The sequence below is a fragment of the Salvelinus alpinus genome, chromosome 8, assembly GCF_045679555.1.
Source record: "Salvelinus alpinus chromosome 8, SLU_Salpinus.1, whole genome shotgun sequence".
NCBI lineage: Eukaryota > Metazoa > Chordata > Actinopteri > Salmoniformes > Salmonidae > Salvelinus > Salvelinus alpinus.
Window position 1 is genome coordinate 7,160,062 of NC_092093.1, and position 22,695 is coordinate 7,182,756.

The 22,695-nt window shown below is 46.1% G+C and overlaps 1 protein-coding gene across 4 annotated transcripts; it reads right to left on the reverse strand.

Annotated features, from left to right (window-relative positions):
- Positions 1-1,122: 1,122 nt before the first annotated feature.
- On the reverse strand, positions 1,123-22,395 carry LOC139582482 (transforming growth factor beta-3 proprotein-like). Of its 4 annotated transcripts, none has more exons than XM_071412529.1 (8): positions 22,000-22,395; positions 21,485-21,790; positions 10,666-10,829; positions 6,701-6,830; positions 5,549-5,656; positions 4,730-4,913; positions 4,206-4,359; positions 1,123-2,370 (listed from the first exon to the last, which is right to left on the reverse strand). In XM_071412529.1, exons 1-8 carry the CDS (start codon positions 22,067-22,069, stop codon positions 2,212-2,214), a joined length of 1,275 nt encoding a protein of 424 aa, XP_071268630.1. In that variant the 5' UTR covers positions 22,070-22,395; the 3' UTR covers positions 1,123-2,211. The 4 variants fall into 4 exon arrangements, with proteins under 4 accessions (XP_071268630.1, XP_071268629.1, XP_071268632.1 ...); XM_071412528.1 differs by having other exon boundaries at positions 4,176-4,359; XM_071412531.1 differs by having other exon boundaries at positions 21,485-22,395.
- Between the last annotated feature and the right edge of the window lie 300 nt (positions 22,396-22,695).

A 22,695-nucleotide genomic window follows, 5' to 3' on the forward strand; every position in this document is an offset into this window, starting at 1 on the left:
GAACGGTAGTGTATGTCTTTGGATACGGCAGCTAGTCTGTCCTTTCTCCTTTGTGTTATGATAATAATGCCCACTGTATGTAGGAAGGGAAGGAACCCAGTTTGTTTGTAGGAAGGGAAGGAAGGAAACCCAGTTTGTTTGTAGGAAGGGAAGGAAGGAACCCAGTTTGTTTGTAGGAAGGGAAGGAAGGAACCCCAGTTTGTTTGTAGGAAGGGAAGGAAGGAAACCCAGTTTGGTTGTAGGAAGGGAAGGAAGGAACCCAGTTTGTTTGTAGGAAGGGAAGGAAGGAAACCCAGTTTGTTTGTAGGAAGGGAAGGAAGGAACCCAGTTTGTTTGTAGGAAGGGAAGGAAGGAACCCAGTTTGTTTATAGGAAGGGAAGGAAGGAACCCAGTTTGTTTGTAGGAAGGGAAGGAAGGAACCCAGTTTGTTTATAGGAAGGGAAGGAAACCCAGTTTGTTTATAGGAAGGGAAGGAAGGAACCCAGTTTGTTTGTAGGAAGGAAGGAAACCCTGTTTGTTTGTAGGAAGGGAAGGAAGGAAACCCAGTTTGTTTATAGGAAGGGAAGGAAACCCAGTTTGTTTGTAGGAAGGGAAGGAAGGAAACCCAGTTTGGTTGTAGGAAGGGAAGGAAGGAACCCAGTTTGTTTATAGGAAGGGAAGGAAACCCAGTTTGTTTGTAGGAAGGGAAGGAAGGAAACCCAGTTTGTTTATAGGAAGGGAAGGAAACGCAGTTTGTTTGTAGGAAGGGAAGGAAGGAAACCCAGTTTGGTTGTAGGAAGGGAAGGAAGGAACCCAGTTTGTTTATAGGAAGGGAAGGAAACCCAGTTTGTTTGTAGGAAGGGAAGGAAGGAACCCAGTTTGTTTGTAGGAAGGAAGGAAACCCTGTTTGTTTGTAGGAAGGGAAGGAAGGAACCCCAGTTTGTTTGTAGGAAGGGAAGGAAGGAACCCCAGTTTGTTTGTAGGAAGGAAGGAAGGAAACCCAGTTTGTTTGTAGGAAGGAAGGAAGGAAACCCAGTTTGTTTGTATGAAGGGAAGGAAGGAACCCCAGTTTGTTTGTAGGAAGGGAAGGAAGGAACCCCAGTTTGTTTGTAGGAAGTAAGGAACCCCAGTTTGTTTGTAGGAAGGGAAGGAAGGAAGGAAACCCAGTTTGTTTGTAGGAAGGGAAGGAAGGAACCCCAGTTTGTTTGTAGGAAGGGAAGGTAGGAACCCCAGTTTGTTTGTAGGAAGGGAAGGAAGGAACCCCAGTTTGTTTATAGGAAGTAAGGAAGGAACCCCAGTTTGTTTATAGGAAGTAAGGAAGGAACCCCATTTTGCTTGTAGGAAGGGAAGGAAGGAACCCCAGTTTGTTTGTAGGAAGGGAAGGTAGGAACCCCAGTTTGTTTGTAGGAAGGGAAGGAAGTAAACCCAGTTTGTTTGTAGGAAGGGAAGGAAGTAAACCCAGTTTATTTGTAGGAAGGGAAGGAAGGAAACCCAGTTTGTTTGTAGGAAGGAAGGAAACCCAGTTTGTTTATAGGAAGTAAGGAAGGAACCCCAGTTTGTTTGGAGGAAGGAAGGAACCCCAGTTTGTTTGTAGGAAGGAAGGAAACCCAGTTTGTTTATAGGAAGTAAGGAAGGAACCCAGTTTGTTTGTAGGAAGGGAAGGAAGGAAACCCAGTTTGTTTATAGGAAGGGAAGGAAGGAAACCCAGTTTGGTTGTAGGAAGGGAAGGAAGGAAACCCAGTTTGTTTGTAGGAAGGGAAGGAAGGAACCCAGTTTGTTTGTAGGAAGGAAGGAACCCAGTTTGTTTGTAGGAAGGGAAGGAAGGAAGGAACCCAGTTTGTTTGTAGGAAGGGAAGGAAGGAAACCCAGTTTGTTTGTAGGAAGGGAAGGAAGGAAACCCAGTTTGTTTGTAGGAAGGGAAGTAACCTCAGTTTGAAAACTGTAAAAGGAAACTACTAACTCTAAACTGAACAAATCAAAAAGAATGAAGAAGTTCGGATCCCAAAGTCTAGCATAGTATGTCCTCCTTACACAAGGATGGGGCCCTTCAGTTCAAGTGGTGTTAAGCGCTAGGCCACGTAGTTTGTTGATTAATACAAATATCCTGGATGTTGGTAGTCTAGTCCTCCACAGGTAGGCAGGCCGACTGGCTCGAGTGTCCCAATACTGGTCACCTACGTGGGCCATTCCCCCCTATCCTACTCCCAGGCTTCAGACCTACTCCTGGCCTCCTCAGCTGCATTTGCAGGACTTGACGATCATGTTGGATAGCTGCTCTACTTTAGGGGTACGTCCAGAGTAGTAGAGAATGGTAAGAGGCTCCAGGTCCTGGGGAACGCAGCAGGGAGAGGCTGAGGCCTCTGGGTTCAGAGTGTTATACAGGCTCAGCAGCTATGGAGGAACAGGAAAGAGATGAGGGTATAAAATATACTTTTTTGGTCCACAAGCCATTCAATTTTTTTACCAGCCAAAAAATATTTTTTGGGGCTTTTACATTTTTTAACAAAACAGAAAATGATGAACATGCTTTCTAATGTTTATATAATAAATGTATTACTAGTAAGAAGTAAATGTGGTCTATTGAATAATTAAATTTTTTTGTGACCTGAGTTTAACCAAAATATCACAGACGAGACAAATGTTCACCTGCCTCTTTAAGAGCGGGAGGTTACCGTGGTAACGTGACTCCAGTCATGTTTGTACCTGTGAGATTGAGTCAGACTGGTAGAAATGCTGTCTCTTCTCTAGCAGTTGAAACTCAAACATAGAAAAACAATCTAGCTTGTGAACAAAATAATGTAAATAGCCAAGAAACACAAGGACAAAGTCTCACTTTCGTTTCAAGTAAATTAAACCTATTTTCATGCATGAGCGCAGCTCTTCTAAAAATCAATATTTCACTCAGCTCTTCAGGTGTGCACAGCTCCCAGCCAGGCAGAGTTGCAGCACGAGGTGGAATAGGCTATATAGGATTTGTAGTTTAGATTTTGTGAGATTAATTTACCAGCTATGAAACAAAATGGCGGAAATACTTTGAAAACAGTTACTGCAGCATTTATTTTTACTGTAAATGTGATCATATTTCACTATTTTTATTCACAAACGCAAGTGAAACGCTCGCACAGTAGAGCCCTGACTTCCCACCAACAAGGCTGGTGAAATAGATATCTTACCCGCCAAAATCTACCCGCAGGTGACAGGTGTTAATTTTAGGCTGTGAAAGAGACATTTTGGTGTTTCTGATGTGGAAGCTGAAATGTGGACTAATGTTGATTCATGTGCAACTGTCCCGGTTTACTAAATTGCGTAAATAAATCAATCCTGGTAGATCTGAATTTTATTCTGGTTGAGTCCTGTGTATGATGTAATTTTGCTGAGTCTCACTGTACCTTAGCTACCTTACATGTGCTATTGAGCAGCTACCTAGCTAGCCTGTATTCTTATGTCATTATAGCCTTGGTGCAAATAACCACAATTGCCCTCACCTGTGTGTGTGGTGTCAGAATGCCCTCACCTGTGTGTGTGTGTGTGTGTGTGTGTGTGTGTGTGTGTGTGTGTGTGTGTGTGTGTGTGTGTGTGTGTGTGTGTGTGTGTGTGTGTGTGTGTGTGTGTGTGTGTGTGTGTGTGTGTGTGTGATGTGTCAGATTGCCCTCACCTGTGTGTGTGTGTGGTGTGTGGTGTCAGATTGCCCTCACCTGTGTGTGTGTGTGTGTGTGTGTGTGTGTGTGTGTGTGTGTGTGTGTGTGTGTGTGTGTGTGTGTGTGTGTGTGTGTGTGGGTGTGTGTGTGTGTGTGTGTGTGTGTGTGTGTGTGTGTGTGTGCGTGTGTGTGGTGTCAGAATGCCCTCACCTGTGCGTGTGTGGTGTCAGAATGCACTCACCTGTGTGTGCGTGGTATCAGAATGCCCTCACCTGTGTGTGTGTGGTGTCAGAATGCCCTCACCTGTGTGTGTGTGGTGTCAGAATGCACTCACCTGTGTGTGCGTGGTATCAGAATGCCCTCACCTGTGTGTGTGTGTGTGTGTGTGTGTGTGTGTGTGTGTGTGTGTGTGTGTGTGTGTGTGTGTGTGTGTGTGTGTGTGTGTGTGTGTGTGTGTGTGTGTGTGTGTGTGTGTGTGTGTGTGTGTGTGTGTGTGTGTGTGTGTGTGTGGTATCAGAATGCCCTCACCTGTGTGTGTGTGGTATCGGTGCCCCTCACCTGTGTGTGTGTGGTGTCGGAGCTCCTCACCTGTGTGTGCGTGGTGTCGGAGCTCCTCAGGTAGGGGCAGGGTCCAGAACAGTAGTTAGCGAAGTATCCTTTAGGTTCGTGGATCCACTTCCAGTCCAGGTCCCGACGGAAGTCGATGTAGAGACGACGGACACAGCAGTTCTCCTCAACGGTGCTGGGAAAGGGGCACAACAAACTATGTTGAATCACTCATACCTTCTCACTTACACAACAATGAACTAGGTAGTCCGCTTTGATAACTGTTCAGTTACAACTCAACGATGTTCTTTTTAACAACAACAAAAAACTTTAGTTAGAGTCAGTTGAAGTTGCAATTAAGTTATTAAAGTTTCTCGTCTTGATCAACCGACACATGAATGGTTTCAGATTGCACATATGGGAAGGTTAGCAGGCTCGTTGATCCTTCGTCTGCTATTGTTGTTTTATGTTACAACAGATGTACCAGAAACAACTTCTAAAAGGCGCCTTTTAGGACATGACAACTGATAGGTGAAAACAGAAGTGCTAAAAGTTTCAGTCCTCACGAGAAGCAGTAGTCGGTGTCCAGAGCCCGTTTGCGTCTGCGTGGCTGTGAGTCGAGGCGGTGAGGAGGGATCATCATGAGGATGAGGTGAGGCAGGTACTCCTCCTTCTGCTTCTTCTTCTTCTTCTTCTTCTTCAGACGACCCAGGTCCCAGCGACCCAGCTCCTCGTACTCCCCTTCCATACCTGCAGCAGAGAGAGGGCAGACATCACATATCAGCCAGTACATGTTACAGGGCACAGGTCAGACATTTTGTACGTTTCTCCCCTGCAGCAGAGAGAGAGAGAGAGGTCAAAAGGTCAGTCATTACAATTACAACTTTATTAATCCCAGAGGTGCGATTTGTTCAGGGCTGACAGGATGCTTTCAAATTAGGACAACCGTAAACAGTACACAAAAATACAATATCAACATTTAAGGCATCAATTAAAAATGTGCATGATGCAATTTCAGAAACTAAAAGTTCACAGAAGCCACAGTTGTTAATTCATGTCAGGGCTAAACTATCTCTAGAATAGTTCCTTATATATTCCTTGATGGTCCTGTTAACCAGGTGGATGGCCCTGCTCCTATTGGTGGAGCACTTCAGACAGAGCAGGCGGCGTCCCAATGGGGGAGCAGTTTGAACTGCGGGTTGAGGACAACGGGTGCTGTCCCCCAGGACGTCATAGGCCTTCCTCCTCAGTTACTGAGCTAGTCCACTTGTGACTTTGTGTCTTATAAAGCCTTTTTTTATTTTTTATTTATGTTTAGTGTTTTTTTTATTTGAATGTCAGTTCAAAATGGACCACACGAAGAAGATAATGTTATGCCTACTGACCTTTGAACTTGACCTCCAGCACTTCGTTCACATTATCGATGATGTCACCGTTGGGGTTGAAGGTGTGGCAGGGGCAGTGTACGCTGATCTCCAGACCCAGGTTGGTCTCTGACAGGAGAGAGGCATCATGTCAATCAATTAGTGCTGAGCGATTAATTAACCTAAATATTATAATTTTTTTAACGAATTAGTATAGAATTGAACTGTGTGATGTAGTAGGGAGTTGTAGTTTCTGTAGGGATAAATCAGATCCAGCCTGAACTGTGTGATGTAGTAGGGAGTTGTAGTTTCTGGCCAATATTCTATACTGAACAAAAATATAAATGCAACACATGTAAATTGTTGGTCCCACGTTTCATGAGCTGAAATAAAACATCCCAGAAATGTTCCATACGCACAGTCATGGGTGGGCCTGGGAGGGCATAGGCCCACCCACTTGGGAGCCAGGCCCACCCATGACTGCCCAGTCATGTGAAATCTATAGATTAGGGCCAAATTAATCTATTTCAATTGACTGATTTCCTTCTATTAACTGTAACTCAGTAAAATGAGTTGAAATTGTTACATGTTGCGTTTATATTTTGGGTAGTACATTGTTTAGTGCAGAAAATGTGGTAATTAACTACAATGACCAGAATCCTTTGCATGGGCGCTAAAACTTAACATGGAGACAGAGAGAAGATGGAGGGGGATAGAAAGCAGTTGGGTTATGAGCCTGAAAATACATGAAGTGATTGACAGGTGGTATTCAGCAGTCATTAAAAGTATGCCTTATTTACTTTGAAGAACTACTAAAATAGTGAATTTGTCAGACAGCAGCTCTATAGAGATGAGATGATGACTTGGGAACTAAATAATAATAAAGTCATTAGGTAAAACGAATGTAATATACACAACAGCTGACATTTATATATATATTAAAGTAATGTGAATAAATGATTGTTAATAAGTGATCAGCTGTAATGGACAGTCACTACCATCATGGGACTTTTATTCATTGTTTTATTCTGTGTTACAGCGTTCAACCCACATAATGCATTTCATGTATTATAATTGTTTATATTTTTTCGCTAAAACCCAAACCGACCTCAAAATGCACTAAAATGCTCAACACTACAATCAATTAATTAATCAAATCGTGGCATCCCTCACCTCTGTACATCAGCCACTCCCGTACCGTCTCTGTCACGTCGAAGGAGACCCACTCTGACGTTCCCTTGGTCAGCACGTTCTTGGCTCCGATGTAGCGCTGCTTAGCTATGTGCTCGTCTGGCCTCAGGATCTGACAACCAAGGGTAGGTGAGTTACTGTATACGAACGATACAGAGTCACTACACTGATGCTTTTGCAACTAGTGGAGACATTAAGTAACTTGTGAGAGGCATAAATAAACTCTACAATAAGGACATCATTTCTGCCATTACTGCCATGGCACTGCATGTCATATTCTAGAGCAGAGGCTTTAGAGAGAGATGCTTGTAGAATGTTTTGGGAACATTCAAGTTAAAAAAAATAAAAAAAAATAAAGTGAATCGGCATCCTAAAACAGACTCAATTAAAATACTTAAACAGTGGAGGCTCATCAGAGGAGGTGTATTGTGGTGTATTCATTCTGCCGATTCTGTTAAAACGTTTCTTAAACGGAAGCAAACTGAACAAAACAAGGATAAACATTCCTGAATTTGTCCAATTTAAACTCTCGTTTTCAACTGTTGGACTTATTATTCAACTAGATGCAGGCAAGAGTGTACAGAGTGTACAGTCTGCCCCGAGCCAGACCCTGTACACATCCTCCAGGACACACCAGCGTTACCCTGCCCCGAGCCAGACCCTGTACACATCCTCCAGGACACACCAGCGTTACCCTGCCCCGAGCCAGACCCTGTACACATCCTCCAGGACACACCAGCGTTACCCTGCCCTGAGCCAGACCCTGTACACATCCTCCAGGACACACCAGCGTTACCCTGCCCCGAGCCAGACCCTGTACACATCCTCCAGGACACACTAGCGTTACCCTGCCCTGAGCCAGACCCTGTACACATCCTCCAGGCCTGGCGAGCCATAGTTAGGTTCTGGCAGCTGCCCACCACCAAACCACAAGCTGGATATCATCGTCTCTCTCCACTTCCTCATTTGAAACTGACGTTTTAATAATGGGGATGTGGAATAGGAGGCAACTTGTTTTTGTTGTCAATGTCAGTATGGTAAACCTATCTAAACTAAACTTTCTGGCCATATGAAAATGTAAAAAGTCCACTACCGATCATGCTCCTTAGCAAAACAAAAGCTATTGAATTGTAGATATTTGTTTTAAATAATGTCTGGGAGGTGACGCTGCTGTGCGTGAAGGATCTTGGGGCACTGTGTTACCTCTACCAGGCTCCTCCCTCACATCTTGGGACACTGTGTTACCTCTACCAGGCTCCTCCATCACATCTTGGAACACTGTGTTACCTCTACCAGGCTCCTCCCTCACATCTTGGGACACTATGTTACCTCTACCAGGCTCCTCCCTTACATCTTGGGACACTGTGTTACCTCTACCAGGCTCCTCCCACACATCTTGGGACACTGTGTTACCTCTACCAGGCTCCTCCCTCACATCTTGGGACACTGTGTTACCTCTACCAGGCTCCTCCCTCACATCTTGGAACACTGTGTTACCTCTACCAGGCTCCTCCCTCACATCTTGGGACACTGTGTTACCTCTACCAGGCTCCTCCCTCACATCTTGGAACACTGTGTTACCTCTACCAGGCTCCTCCCTCACATCTTGGGACACTGTGTTACCTCTACCAGGCTCATCCCTCACATCTTGGAACACTGTGTTACCTCTACCAGGCTCCTCCCTCACATCTTGGGACACTGTGTTACCTCTACCAGGCTCCTCCCTCACATCTTGGGGCACTGTGTTACCTCTACCAGGCCCCTCCCTCACATCTTGGGACACTGTGTCACCTCTACCAGGCTCCTCCCTCACATCTTGGAACACTGTGTTACCTCTACCAGGCTCCTCCCTTACATCTTGGGACACTGTGTTACCTCTACCAGGCTCCTCCCTCACATCTTGGAGCACTGTGTTACCTCTACCAGGCTCCTCCCTCACATCTTGGGACACTGTGTTACCTCTACCAGGCTCCTCCCTCACATCTTGGAGCACTGTGTTACCTCTACCAGGCTCCTCCCTCACATCTTGGAGCACTGTGTTACCTCTACCAGGCTCCTCCCTCACATCTTGGGACACTGTGTTACCTCTACCAGGCTCCTCCCTCATATCTTGGGACACTGTGTCACCTCTACCAGGCTCCTCCCTCACATCTTGGGACACTGTGTTACCTCTACCAGGCTCCTCCCTCACATCTTGGAGCACTGTGTTCCTCTACCAGGCTCCTCCCTCACATCTTGGGACACTGTGTTACCTCTACCAGGCTCCTCCCTCACATCTTGGGACACTGTGTTACCTCTACCAGGCTCCTCCCTCACATCTTGGGACACTGTGTCACCTCTACCAGGCTCCTCCCTCACATCTTGGGACACTGTGTTACCTCTACCAGGCTCCTCCCTCACATCTTGGAGCACTGTGTTCCTCTACCAGGCTCCTCCCTCACATCTTGGGACACTGTGTTACCTCTACCAGGCTCCTCCCTCACATCTTGGGACACTGTGTTACCTCTACCAGGCCCCTCCCTCACATCTTGGAGCACTGTGTTACCTCTACCAGGCTCCTCCCTCACATCTTGGGGCACTGTGTTATCTCTACCAGGCTCCTCCCTCACATCTTGGGACACTGTGTTACCTCTACCAGGCTCCTCCCTCACATCTTGGGACACTGTGTTACCTCTACCAGGCTCCTCCCTCACATCTTGGGACACTGTGTTACCTCTACCAGGCTCCTCCCTCACATCTTGGAGCACTGTGTTACCTCTACCAGGCTCCTCCCTCACATCTTGGAGCACTGTGTTACCTCTACCAGGCTCCTCCCTCACATCTTGGAGCACTGTGTTACCTCTACCAGGCTCCTCCCTCACATCTTGGGACACTGTGTTACCTCTACCAGGCCCCTCCCTCACATCTTGGAGCACTGTGTTACCTCTACCAGGCCCCTCCCTCACATACTCTTTCACCCCCTGCTTAAAGAGCACGACTTCTAGCAGTATTAAATTGACAACTGTTACGTCCCAAATGGCACCCTAGTCCCTTTACAGTACACTACCTTTTGATCAAGGCCAATAGGGATATAGTCTAAAGTAGTGCACTATATATAGGGAATAGGGTGCCATAGGGATCTGGTCTAAAGTAGTGCACTATATAGGGAATAGGGTGCCATAGGGATCTGGTCTAAAGTAGTGCACTATATAGGGAATAGGGTGTCATTTGGGACACACATTCCATGTTTATGCCTGATGACATGGATGTTGCTTTGCAGGCCTTTGTGTTCCACGCCTCTACATGAAACTAGGAGGAAAGACTTATCATTGTCAAATCACATTTTATTGGTCACATACACATGGTTAGCAGATGTTCACGCGAGTGTAGCGAAACGCTTGTGTTTCTAGTTCCCAACGATGCAGTAATATCTAACAAGTAATCTAACAAATTCACAACAACTACCTTATACACACAAATGTAAAGGGATGAATGAGAATATGTACATATAAATATATGGATTAGCGAAGGCCGAAAGGCATAGGCAAGATGCAGTAGGTGGTATAGAATACAGTATATACATATGAGAAGAGTAATGTAGGATATGTAAACATTATTAAAGTGCCATTATTTAAAGTGACTAGTGATACATTTATTAAGTCAATTTATTTAAGTGGCCAGAGATTTGAGTCTGTATGTAGGCAGCAGCCACTCTATGTTAGTGATGGCTGTTTAACAGTCTGATGGCCTTGAGATAGAAGCTGTTTTTCAGTCTCTCGGTCCCAGCTTTGATGTCCCTGTACTGACCTCGCCTTCTGGATGATAGCGACGTGAACAGGCTCTGCCAGATGACAGAGACGGTCGCCTCGCTTCAGGTCCTTAGAAAACTATGCAGTTATTTCTTGGGGTCAGGTGGAGTTAAAGATCTCTGAAGGACATGGACAGACGGATTGGGTACCTTTACATACCTGGTAGAGCTCGACCCTCTGTTCGTTCCTATTGGCAGCAGAGTTTGGAACCCTGAGAACACGGAACTCGGCTCGGAACAGGTTGGTGGAGTTCCTCTCCATGGCCGACACGTTGAAACGGAACACTTTGGAGGTGATGCCTTTAGGACAGTAGGGAAGGTCATCTGTAGGACAGAGAGAAGAGACCACAGTCAGTAACAATGAACCAGATTATGTTCCTACAAATTTTAACCAATAGACTGGTTGGAGGTGATGGCATTGGGAGAGTAGGGCACGTTGTTGGAGTCAGAGAGGAGACAGACAGTATGGCAGGTTGTTGGAGACAGAGAGGAGACAGACAGTATGGCAGGCTGTTGGAGACAGAGAGGAGACAGACAGTATGGCAGGTTGTTGGAGACAGAGAGGAGACAGACAGTATGGCAGGTTGTTGGAGACAGACAGTATGGCAGGTTTTTGGAGACAGAGAGGAGACAGACAGTGGGGCAGGCTGTTGGAGACAGACAGTAGGGCAGGCTGTTGGAGACAGAGAGGAGACAGACAGTAGGGCAGGCTGTTGGAGACAGAGAGGAGACAGACAGTAGGGCAGGTTGTTGGAGACAGAGAGGAGACAGACAGTAGGGCAGGCTGTTGGAGACAGACAGTAGGGCAGGCTGTTGGAGACAGAGAGGAGACAGACAGTAGGGCAGGCTGTTGGAGACAGAGAGGAGACAGACAGTAGGGCAGGCTGTTGGAGACAGAGAGGAGACAGACAGTAGGGCAGGTTGTTGGAGACAGACAGGAGACAGTAGGGCAGGTTGTTGGAGACAGACAGGAGACAGTAGGGCAGGTTGTTGGAGACAGACAGGAGACAGTAGGGCAGGTTGTTGGAGACAGACAGGAGACAGTAGGGCAGGTTGTTGGAGACAGACAGGAGACAGTAGGGCAGGTTGTTGGAGACAGACAGGAGACAGTAGGGCAGGTTGTTGGAGACAGAGAGGAGAGACAGTAGGGCAGGTTGTTGGAGACAGAGAGGAGACAGACAGTAGGGCAGGCTGTTGGAGACAGAGAGGAGACAGACAGTAGGGCAGGCTGTTGGAGACAGAGAGGAGACAGACAGTAGGGCAGGCTGTTGGAGACAGAGAGGAGACAGACAGTAGGGCAGGCTGTTGGAGACAGAGAGGAGACAGACAGTAGGGCAGGCTGTTGGAGACAGAGAGGAGACAGACAGTAGGGCAGGCTGTTGGAGACAGAGAGGAGACAGACAGTAGGGCAGGCTGTTGGAGACAGAGAGGAGACAGTAGGGCAGGTTGTTGGAGACAGACAGGAGACAGTAGGGCAGGTTGTTGGAGACAGACAGGAGACAGTAGGGCAGGTTGTTGGAGACAGACAGGAGACAGTAGGGCAGGTTGTTGGAGACAGACAGGAGACAGTAGGGCAGGTTGTTGGAGACAGACAGGAGACAGTAGGGCAGGTTGTTGGAGACAGACAGGAGACAGACAGTAGGGCAGGCTGTTGGAGACAGACAGTAGGGCAGGCTGTTGGAGACAGACAGTAGGGCAGTTTATTTGTAAGAAACAGGCATAGGAGGACAGAGCTCAGTAATGCTTGCACACTGATGTTAATACTCTTAGCACAGCCAGGCAGGTCTTCTGTAAGAGAGAGAGACAGGAGACAGAAGAAAGAGATGCTTGATCACTTTGGAGGCGATGTCCCCCGGGCCGTAGGGAAGGTCACCTATAACAGTCAGAGGAGGAAAAGGAAGGAAGTACTGCTACAATGTGAGGTCATCTATACATATTGGTGAATGCCTATTTTTATCCAAACATTGATGAAGGCTGTCACCCAAATGAGTCCGTTTGCTCTGACCTCTGCTGCTTGAAAAAAAAAAAAAATAATAATATTTCACTGTAGGATTTCCCTTTTTCCCAGTATATGCCTTATGAACTCAGCACACAAAGACTTTGTTATAACAGCATATTTAGTTGAACACGCCAATTCCTCTTTCTACAGACAGAAGAGACCCAGCTCAGTAACAATGTTGCTTTCAAACCAACATGCTGTAAGTTTACCACAAAGCTAAACCAGTAGACTCCAGACTGGTTTTTAACCACAAGTTATCATTGCAAACTTCACAGGGGTGAGGGTGCCGCTAACAGCTAGCCTCCCTGCCGTCCGACTTGCTGGCTCAAACCAGGGAGGTTCTGCCTCGCAACACATGTGACCGCCCTGTTTTGACAACATAACCAATGGGTTGAGCCACTCAAAAAAGGTACTTCTTGAGGGGCCCCATCCGCGACATTTCAAGGTAGCTGTGGAGTGAGCTTATGTCACGTTCTTACCTCCGTTACATAAAACTGTCCGCTTTGTACAGAATGAATGTCAACGTGAATCTAATACCTTCTCAGACAAGCAATTGACGCCCTTATAAAAAAATTAAATGTCAGAAAACTTCCTACACATTGATCAAAATTGGTTGAAAGACATCTTTTCAAACCACAAATATGTATTTTCAAAGTCTTTTCAACATCTTGTGTGCGTAGATACACGTTGAATCACCGCTGATAGACCAAGAGTTGACTAGGTAGATACTTCCCCTGCATAGTTCAGTAGACACCACATTTCCTCCTTAACGTAGTTCATCTCTTCAGACCAGTTGTTTTCCCGCGCCAAATTTAGTCACAGCTCACATTGTGTTCGTCCCAAATGGCACCCCATTTCCTATGTAGTGCACTACTTTTGACCACTACCCATAGAGCTTTGGTCAAAAAGGAATTGCACTATATAGGAAATATGATTTCCATTTGTGACACAGCCAGTACTCGTTAATGATGTAATGCAGTCCATGCCCTCAAACGACTTTACTACTTTCCTGAATGGACCACTTACGCATGGCTTCGGCATGTAACTTGATAACAGGCTTCCGTTATCAGCTGAAGTCAGAGGGGCTAGAAGCGCCTGGGGGTGGGGTGGGTGGCGGCGGGGGGGGGGGGGGGGGGGGGTACATTTATTTTCTCAGTGAAGTAGTGTCCCTGTTTGACTTGAAGTGACTTCACCTCTCTGGTATTCGGCGTATCAAAAAACCGTGCTGTCCTCAGTGGGCTGGGATTGACCCCCTACACCAGATCTCCCACCATATTCAGAGTGCTGATATAAGATCAGGTCCTCTCTGTCCATATTAATCTTATTCAACATGATCTAAAAGGTAAAACGAATCCTATATCAGCTCTCCTACTACTCTGGGTTTGTGAATACAGGGATAGCCCAGCCCAAACCAGTACAGACCAGCCCAGTACAGACCAGACCAGCCCAGACCAGAGTTGGTGGTTGAAGATATCCCTAGTGGTGTGGGGGCTGTGCTTTGGCAAAGTGGGTGGGGTTATATCCTTCCTGTTTGGCCCTGTCCGGGGGTATCATCGGATGGGGCCACAGTGTCTCCTGAACCCTCCTGTCTCAGCCTCCAGTATTTATGCAGCAGTAGTTAATGTGTCGGGGGGCTAGGGTCAGTTTGTTATATCTGGAGTACTTCACCTGTCCTTTCCGGTGTCCTGTGTGAATTTAAGTATGCTCTCTCTAATTCTCTCTTTCTTTCTCTCTCTCGGAGGACCTGAGCCCTAGGACCATGCCTCAGGACTACCTGGCATGATGACTCCTTGCTGTCCCCAGTCCACCTGGCCGTGTTGCTGCTCCAGTTTCAACTGTTCTGCCTGCGGCTATGGAACCCTGACCTGTTCACCGGACGTGCTACCTGTCCCAGACCTGCTATTTTCAACTCTCTAGAGACAGCAGGAGCGGTAGAGATACTCTTAATGATCGGCTATGAAAAGCCAACTGACATTTACTCCTGAGGTGCTGACTTGCTGCACCCTCGACAACTACTGTGATTATTATTATTTGACCATGCTGGTCATTCATGAACATTTGAACATCTTGGCCATGTTCTGTTATAATCTCCACCCGGCACAGCCAGAAGAGGACTGGCCACCCCTCATAGCCTGGTTCCTCTCTATGTTTCTTCCTTGGTTTTGGCCCTTTCTAGGGAGTTTTTCCTAGCCACCGTGCTTCTACACCTGCATTGCTTGCTGTTTGGGGTTTTAGGCTGGGTTTCTGTACAGCACTTTGAGATATCAGCTGATGTAAGAAGGGCTATATAAATACATTTGATTTGATCCAGCACTCACAGCCCTTCGGCTCCGACCACATGATGACTTCTCTACAACACCTACCCTCGGCTCCTCCATCCCTGCCCTCAAATTACCCTGTCTGTCTCCTGTCTCCCCTACCCTGTCCATCCCTTTCTTTCCCTTTAACTTTCTTTCATTTGCACCTGTCAGGGATTTGAGGCGGTGCAGACGCTAGCCTTAGATCCGCCAAATGTCAACAGTGTACCTAAAGCCTTTCAGCAGAGCTGTCAGGAGCAAACGTGTTTGTCCACACCACACTAAAGAGGTGGGAAAGGAAAGGAGTGATGTCACTGGCTCGGGATGTCAACAGCAGATCCAGCGAAAGCAAAACTTCTTCAGAAAGAGAGGGAAAAGACAGAGACAGAGAGGAGTCAGAAAGAGAGACAAAGATAGAGAGAAAGAGAGAGAGAGAGAGAGAGAAAAGACAGAGACAGAGAGGAGTCAGAAAGAGAGACAAAGATAGAGAGAAAGAGAGAGAGAGAGAGAGAGAGAAAAGACAGAGACAGAGAGGAGTCAGAAAGAGAGACAAAGATAGAGAGAGAGAGAGAAAAGACAGAGACAGAGAGGAGTCAGAAAGAGATACAAAGATAGAGAGAGAGAGAGAGAGAGGAGAGGCAGAGAGAGTGACAGAGACCTATGCTCCGTCCCAAATGGCACCCTATTCCCTACCTTTGATGAGAGTCTAGTCGTGCACTGTTTTGGGTTCTTTGTGCTGTATCTGTCCACCAGTTAGGTCTTGACCGCAGGACTTTCTGGGAAATACGCCTCTCTGCAAACACAGGAAGCCAGTCCTCTCAGTCTCTCACCTCCCTCTAAAACACTTATTCTGGTGTGACTCACAGTTACTCTGGTCTGAAGAAGTAGTAGAGGTCTGGTCTGAAGTAGGAGGGGTCTGGTCCGAAGTAGGAGGGGTCTGGTCTGGTCTGAAGTAGGAGGGGTCTGGTCTGAAGTAGGAGGGGTCTGGTCCGAAGTAGGAGGGGTCTGGTCCGAAGTAGGAGGGGTCTGGTCTGAAGTAGGAGGGGGCTGGTCTGGTCTGAAGTAGGAGGGGTCTGGTCTGAAGTAGGAGGGGTCTGGTCTGAAGTAGGAGGGGTCTGGTCTGAAGTAGGAGGGGTCTGGTCTGAAGTAGGAGGGGTCTGGTCTGAAGTAGGAGAGGTCTGGTCTGAAGTAGGAGGGGTCTGGTCTGAAGTAGAAGAGGTCTGGTCTGAAGTAGGAGGGGTCTGGTCTGAAGTAGAAGAGGTCTGGTCTGGTCTGAAGTAGGAGGGGTCTGGTCCGAAGTAGGAGGGGTCTTGTCTGAAGTAGGAGAGGTCTGGTCTGGTCTGAAGTAGTAGAGGTCTGGTCTGAAGTAGGAGGGGTCTGGTCTGGTCTGAAGTAGGAGGGGTCTGGTCCGAAGTAGGAGGGGTCTGGTCTGGTCTGAAGTAGGAGGGGTCTGGTCTGAAGTAGGAGGGGTCTAGTCCGAAGCAGGAGGGGTCTGGTCCGAAGCAGGAGGGGTCTGGTCCGAAGCAGGAGGGGTCTGGTCCGAAGTAGGAGGGGTCTGGTCCGAAGTAGGAGGGGTCTGGTCCGAAGTAGGAGGGGTCTGGCCCGAAGTAGGAGGGGTTTGGCCCGAAGGAGGAGGGGTCTGGTCTGAAGCAAGAGGGGTCTGGTCTGAAGTAGGAGGGGTCTGGTCTGAAGTAGAAGGGGTCTGGTCCGAAGCAGGAGGGGTCTGGTCCGAAGCAGGAGGGGTCTGGTCCGAAGCAGGAGGGGTCTGGTCCGAAGCAGGAGGGGTCTGGTCCGAAGCAGGAGGGGTCTGGCCCGAAGTAGGAGGGGTTTGGCCCGAAGTAGGAGGGGTCTGGTCCGAAGTAGGAGGGGTTTGGTCTGAAGCAAGAGGGGTCTGGTCCGAAGTAGGAGGGGTTTGGCCCGAAGCAGGAGGGGTCTGACCCGAAGTAGGAGGGGTTTGGCCCGAAGTAGGAGGGGTCTGGTCTGAAGCAGGAGGGGTCTGGTCTGAAGTAGGAGGGGTCTGGTCTGAAGTAGGAGGGGGCTGAAGTAGATAAGGCTTTGAACAGATCTAGTAAGGTGGAAAGCACCTTGATCAAGGGATATATCTTGAAAGATTTTCTTTATCTGAGGAAGTTTGTGCACCTGGTGAAGTCCATCTGGCAAAGGGAGGTTCATCATAACACTAATATAATGTCATCATGATATGTGCACTCTTTATTTACACAATCGGGGGTACCATATTGGCCAGTGGCTCTACAGTGGCAAGAAAAAGTATGTGAACCCTTTGGAATTACCTGGATTTCTGCATAAATTTTACATAACATTTGATCTGATCTAAGTCACAACAATAGACAAGCAGTGTGTTTAACTAATAACACACAAATTATTTTATTTTTCTTGTCTAATATTGAATACATCATTTAAACATTCACACTGTAGGTTGGAAAAAGTATGTGAACCCCCAAGGCTAATGACTTCTCCAAAAGCTAATTGGAGTCAGGAGTCAACTAACCTGGAGTCAAATCAATGAGATGAGATTGGAGATGTTGGTTAGAGTTGCCCTGCCCTGTAAAAAACACTCACAAAATTTGAGTTTGCTATTCACAAGAAGCATTGCCTGATGTGAACCACGCCTTAAACAAAAGAGATCTCAGAAGACCTAAGAGTAAGAATTGTTGCCTTACATAAAGCTGGAAAGGGTTACATAATATCTCTAAAAGTCAGTCCACGGTAAGACAAATTGTCTATAAATGGAGAAATTTCAACACTGTTGTTACTCTCCCTAGGAGTGGCCGTCCTGCAAAGACGACTGCAAGAGCACAGTGCAGAATGCTCAATGAGGTTAAGAAGAATCCTAGAGTGTCAGCTAAAGACTTACAGAAATATCTGAAAGATGCTAACGTTATTGTTGACGAATCTACAATACGTAAAACACTAAACAAGAATGGTGTTCATGGGAGGACACCACGGAAGAAGCCACTGCTGTCCAAAAAAACATTGCTGCACGTCTGAAGTTCGCAAAAGTGCACCTAGATGTTCCACAGCGCTACTGGAAAAATATTCTGTGGACAGATGAAACTAAAATTGAGTTGTTTGGAAGGAACACACAACACTATGTGTGGGGGAAAAAAAGGCAAAGCACACCAACAACAAAACCTCATCCCAACTGTAAAGTATGGTGGAGGGAGCATCATGGTTTGGGGCTGCTTTGCTGCCTCAGGGCCTGGACAGCTTGCTATCATCGACGGAAAAATCAATTCCCAAGTTTATCAAGAAATTTTGTAGGAGAATGTAAGGCCATCTGTCCACCAATTGAAGCTCAACAGAAGTTAGGTGATGCAACAGGACAACAACCCACAAGACAGAAGTAAATCAACAACAGAATGGCTTCAACAGAAGAAAATACGCCTCCTGGAGTGGCCCAGTCAGAGTCCTGACCTCAACCTGATTGAGATGCTGTGGCATGACCTCAAGAGAGCAGTTCACACCAGACATCCCAAGAATATTGTGGAACTGAAACAGTTTTGTAAAGAGGAATGATCCAAAATTCCTCCTGACCGTTGTGCAGGTCTGATCCGCAACTACAGAAAACGTTTGGTTGAGGTTATTGCTGCCAAAGGAAGGTCAACCAGTTATTAAATCCAAGGGTTCACATACTTTTTCCAACCTGCACTGTAAATGTTTACACGGTTTGTTCAATAAAGACATGAAACATTATAATTGTTTGTGTGTTATTAGTTTAAGTAGACTGTGTTTGTCTATTGTTGTGACCTAGATGAACATCAGATAAAGGGTTTATGACCAATTTATCCAGGTCATTCTAAAGGGTTCACATACTTTATCTTCCCGCTGTATAACAATGTTCAACCGGTGTGCACTATTTTCTTGAGTAATTCAAGCCACTAGAAATTCTCAGGTATAAAGACTCACTCCTACAGCGGTGTGAAGACAGTCTTCCTGGCATTGGAAGACATTTCAAAAACGTAGCTCTCTTCCTCTCTGAGGTAAGTGGAATTCTAAAAGTCTGTAGCCAGCTGAGGGAAAGGGCAATGTGCACAACAGAGAATATATAAAAACCATCCTCCATGTTTGCTGCTGGCTCCTTCCAGAAAGCAGCATATGCTGAAGTCATTATTCCCATTGGGGAGAATTCTATCTATGCATGATGCCGCTATTGACAACTGACAAGTGTACCCAGCTTTTTTAATAAGCTCTCTTATGCACTTTGCACTGTTTTTTAACTTTAATTTATAGTTATGTTGTATTGTATCTCATGTGTATGCAGCAACCTATACTGTTACAGATGACTATTGTCACCTAACAGTAACCTATACTGTTACAGATGACTATTGTCACCTATTGTCACCTAACAGTAACCTATACTGTTACAGATGACTATTGTCACCTATTGTCACCTAACAGTAACCTATACTGTTACAGATGACTATTGTCACCTAACAGTAACCTATACTGTTACAGATGACTATTGTCACCTATTGTCACCTAACAGTAACCTATACTGTTACAGATGACTATTGTCACCTATTGTCACCTAACAGTAACCTATACTGTTACAGATGACTATTGTCACCTAACAGTAACCTATACTGTTACAGATGACTATTGTCACCTATTGTCACCTAACAGTAACCTATACTGTTACAGATGACTATTGTCACCTATTGTCACCTATTGTCACCTAACAGTAACCTATACTGTTACAGATTACTATTGTCACCTATTGTCACCTAACAGTAACCTATACTATTACAGATAACTATTTTTCTATACACTATAGGGGATAATAGTTTATTAGGATGAGCCAAGTGGCTAAAGAGGAAGATCATCAATCGATATCAATATTGATCGAGATCATTAAGATAGTTTGACCTTTGACCCCCAGGGAAAACTGTAACGCTATAGAGTTTTGTAAACCAGAGAAATGGTGTATCCTAAATGGGAGGAGGGTGAAGTTTCCCCTAGACACTGATCTTGGGTCAGTTTGACTTTTTCCCCACTCATGGATAAGGTTGTATTGGGGGGAGGGGAAGCTGATCCTAGATCTGTGTCTAGGGGTAACTTCATCCCGGAGCCAGTTTTGTGAAGTTGCCCCTAGACACTGATCTTGGGTCAGGTTTGCATCCCCCCCCCCCACTAATTGTTAAAGTTAGGATTGAAGGAGGGGGAAGCTGATCCTAGATTTGTCCCTAGAGGAAACTTCACCCCTGGAGCCTCCTCAATATTCATCACTCATTATGTTTGTTTACATTGTGCTTTTAACTGGGCTTCGGGACGTAGTAGGGGAGCTAAAAGGCAGCAATCTGTCCACGCTGTGTTGCTTTTTGTCAAGACCTCTTTATATGATCCAACACAGAGCTATGGGGGAGGGAGAGGCATTTTACTACAACACTTGATGATTTCAAAGGGACCATGATGCAATGGGCTTTGCGTCGACCCAGAAGGGCTTCTTCCAATTCTTCCACACTTAAAAACACTAAACCTCCCTCTCCCTCTATACCCCTCCCTCTCTTTCTACCCCCCCCCTCCCTCTCCCTCTCTACCCTGTCTCCATGTTAACTTTCCCTGTCCTCCCCTCAGCTAAGTTTTCCTGTCTCCATGTTAACTTTCCCTGTCCTCCCCCCAGCTAAGTTTTCCTGTCTCCATGTTAACTTTCCCTGTCCTCCCCTCAGCTAAGTTTTCCTGTCTCCATGTTAACTTTCCCTGTCCTCCCCCCAGCTAAGTTTCTGTCTCCATGTTAACTTTCCCTGTCCTCCCCTCAGCTAAGTTTTCCTGTCTCCATGTTAACTTTCCCTGTCCTCCCCTCAGCTAAGTTTTCCTGTCTCCATGTTAACTTTCCCTGTCCTCCCCTCAGCTAAGTTTTCCTGTCTCCATGTTAACTTTTCCTATCTCCCTTCAGCAAGGCTTCCCCTTCCGTTCCTCAGCCCTGTTCCAATCAGCTTGTGCAGATGTCCCTCTCATTTGGGCCTGGCTGAAACTAAAACGGACACATCTGGTGAGAGGGACTGGGTCCATGGTGGAAAAAGAGGGAGGGAAGAGGAGGAGTGGGAAGGAGGAGTAGGAAGGACTTTACACAAAACACCAGTCTTCTGGATTGAAATAGGTTGGGGGAAAGAGCCGAGGCAACTTCCAGGTTAAATCCACAACATAGCTTCTACAAGTCCCACATTTCACAGAAGTCCTAAACGCTGGTCTACTGTATACCACACACTCCATATATGCAACATACAGAGTTTGGTTGGTTCCTATCCGTTGTCAACTATCAACTATGTAAAGCCCACATAGGAACCATCATTGTCAAGACAAATAGATAAACCACTAATTTTAAAGTTTTCAAAATTACGCATTTGGCACGCTCTCTATTCATTGATCTCGTGCGTAATGGTTCCTCGCTAGGTTTCATCCTAGGTTCTGGCCTTTCTAGGGAGGTTTTCCCTAGCCACCGTGCTTCTACACCTGCATTGCTTGCTGTTTGGGGTTTTAGGCTGGGTTTCTGTACAGCACTTTGAGATATCAGCTGATGTACGAAGGGCTATATAAATACATTTGATTTGATTTAATGGAGCACCCACCTACCATCAAACAGAGTTACCAAAAATAACAATAGAAAATAGCTTATCAACCAAAAGAGCATTAAGATTAATATAACATAACACGACTTAGCCTACTATTTTCCGGCGGTCCCTGGACCATGTTGAATTTGTATATCTCTTTGGCATAATATTCGGTCTCCGTGTTGTCCTGGCCGCAACTTTGCTGCTGGTCTCTCCCCAACTCCTCAAGCAGCTCCCGGGTACTGTTATACAACGACTGGATCTGGTAGGAGACCTGACTGGGTCCCAGGGAGTGTGGCGGGCTGGTCAGCCGGAGCTTACTCAGTATCTGTCCCCGTATCGCCTCGAACCTCTTCCGCTTCACATGATCGATATCCACCGTGGCGCAGGTTGACAGAGACAGACTGATGGTCGTGTAGTCTAGGAGAAGGACCAACACAAGAGCTTTACCGAGATACATGTTTCTGTTGCTCAATGATGCACTTGGTTTGTGAAGCACTTAGGTAAACAAATTTAGTCTAATAACGGATTCACACCGGTGACTATTTCCCAAGGTTCCTACGCGTAAAAGTATGTTTAAACTTTCAAAATCAACTTCATAGCAGTTTACAAAAACTATTTTCTCGCACTTTCATTTGGCTTCTTCATACACGTATGTCCTCTCCCGAGGAAATCCATTTTCGCTGGTTTGTGATCCATAGAAATCCAGGTGTGTATTCAGCCATCAGACATCTATCGCCCAGCGGTTCCATATTAATCAATTCCCAAAGCGCAGGCCAAACTAAAATCTAATCAGCGCAATAACGGTCTCAATCATCATTCTAGTAGCTGAACGCATACCGCCTATGGACTTTTCTTTCTCATTCTTCTATTTAACCCTTTTCGTTCACTTAGGTCGCCCGCCTCGCCCCACAACTGTGCATCCTTCCTTTATGTATTGTTTAATTGTCATGAACAACTTCGTGCCACTGACCCGCACGCACCTTCTCCTGACAGTGCCCGACTAACTTCACGTTGCAGAGCTGTGCGCCCTCCAGCACGGGCTCACGTTTGTTTTATACGGACGGCTGTGACGTTTTGATGGAGGAAGGACCACAGGTTATCTATCCCATGACCATAACTCTATTCTGTGTAGAAGTTCTCAAATCTCAAAATATAACTTATTATCAGTTCAATATAATGTGTCATATCATATGTAATTCTAAACGTTTATCATATTTTATATATTTCTTATAGTTTAAAGTGATAAAGTTTAGTTGTATGACTTTATTATTACTTGTCCAAGGATCAATGTCGCTTGTAGGCTATTTTGATAGCATGCAATT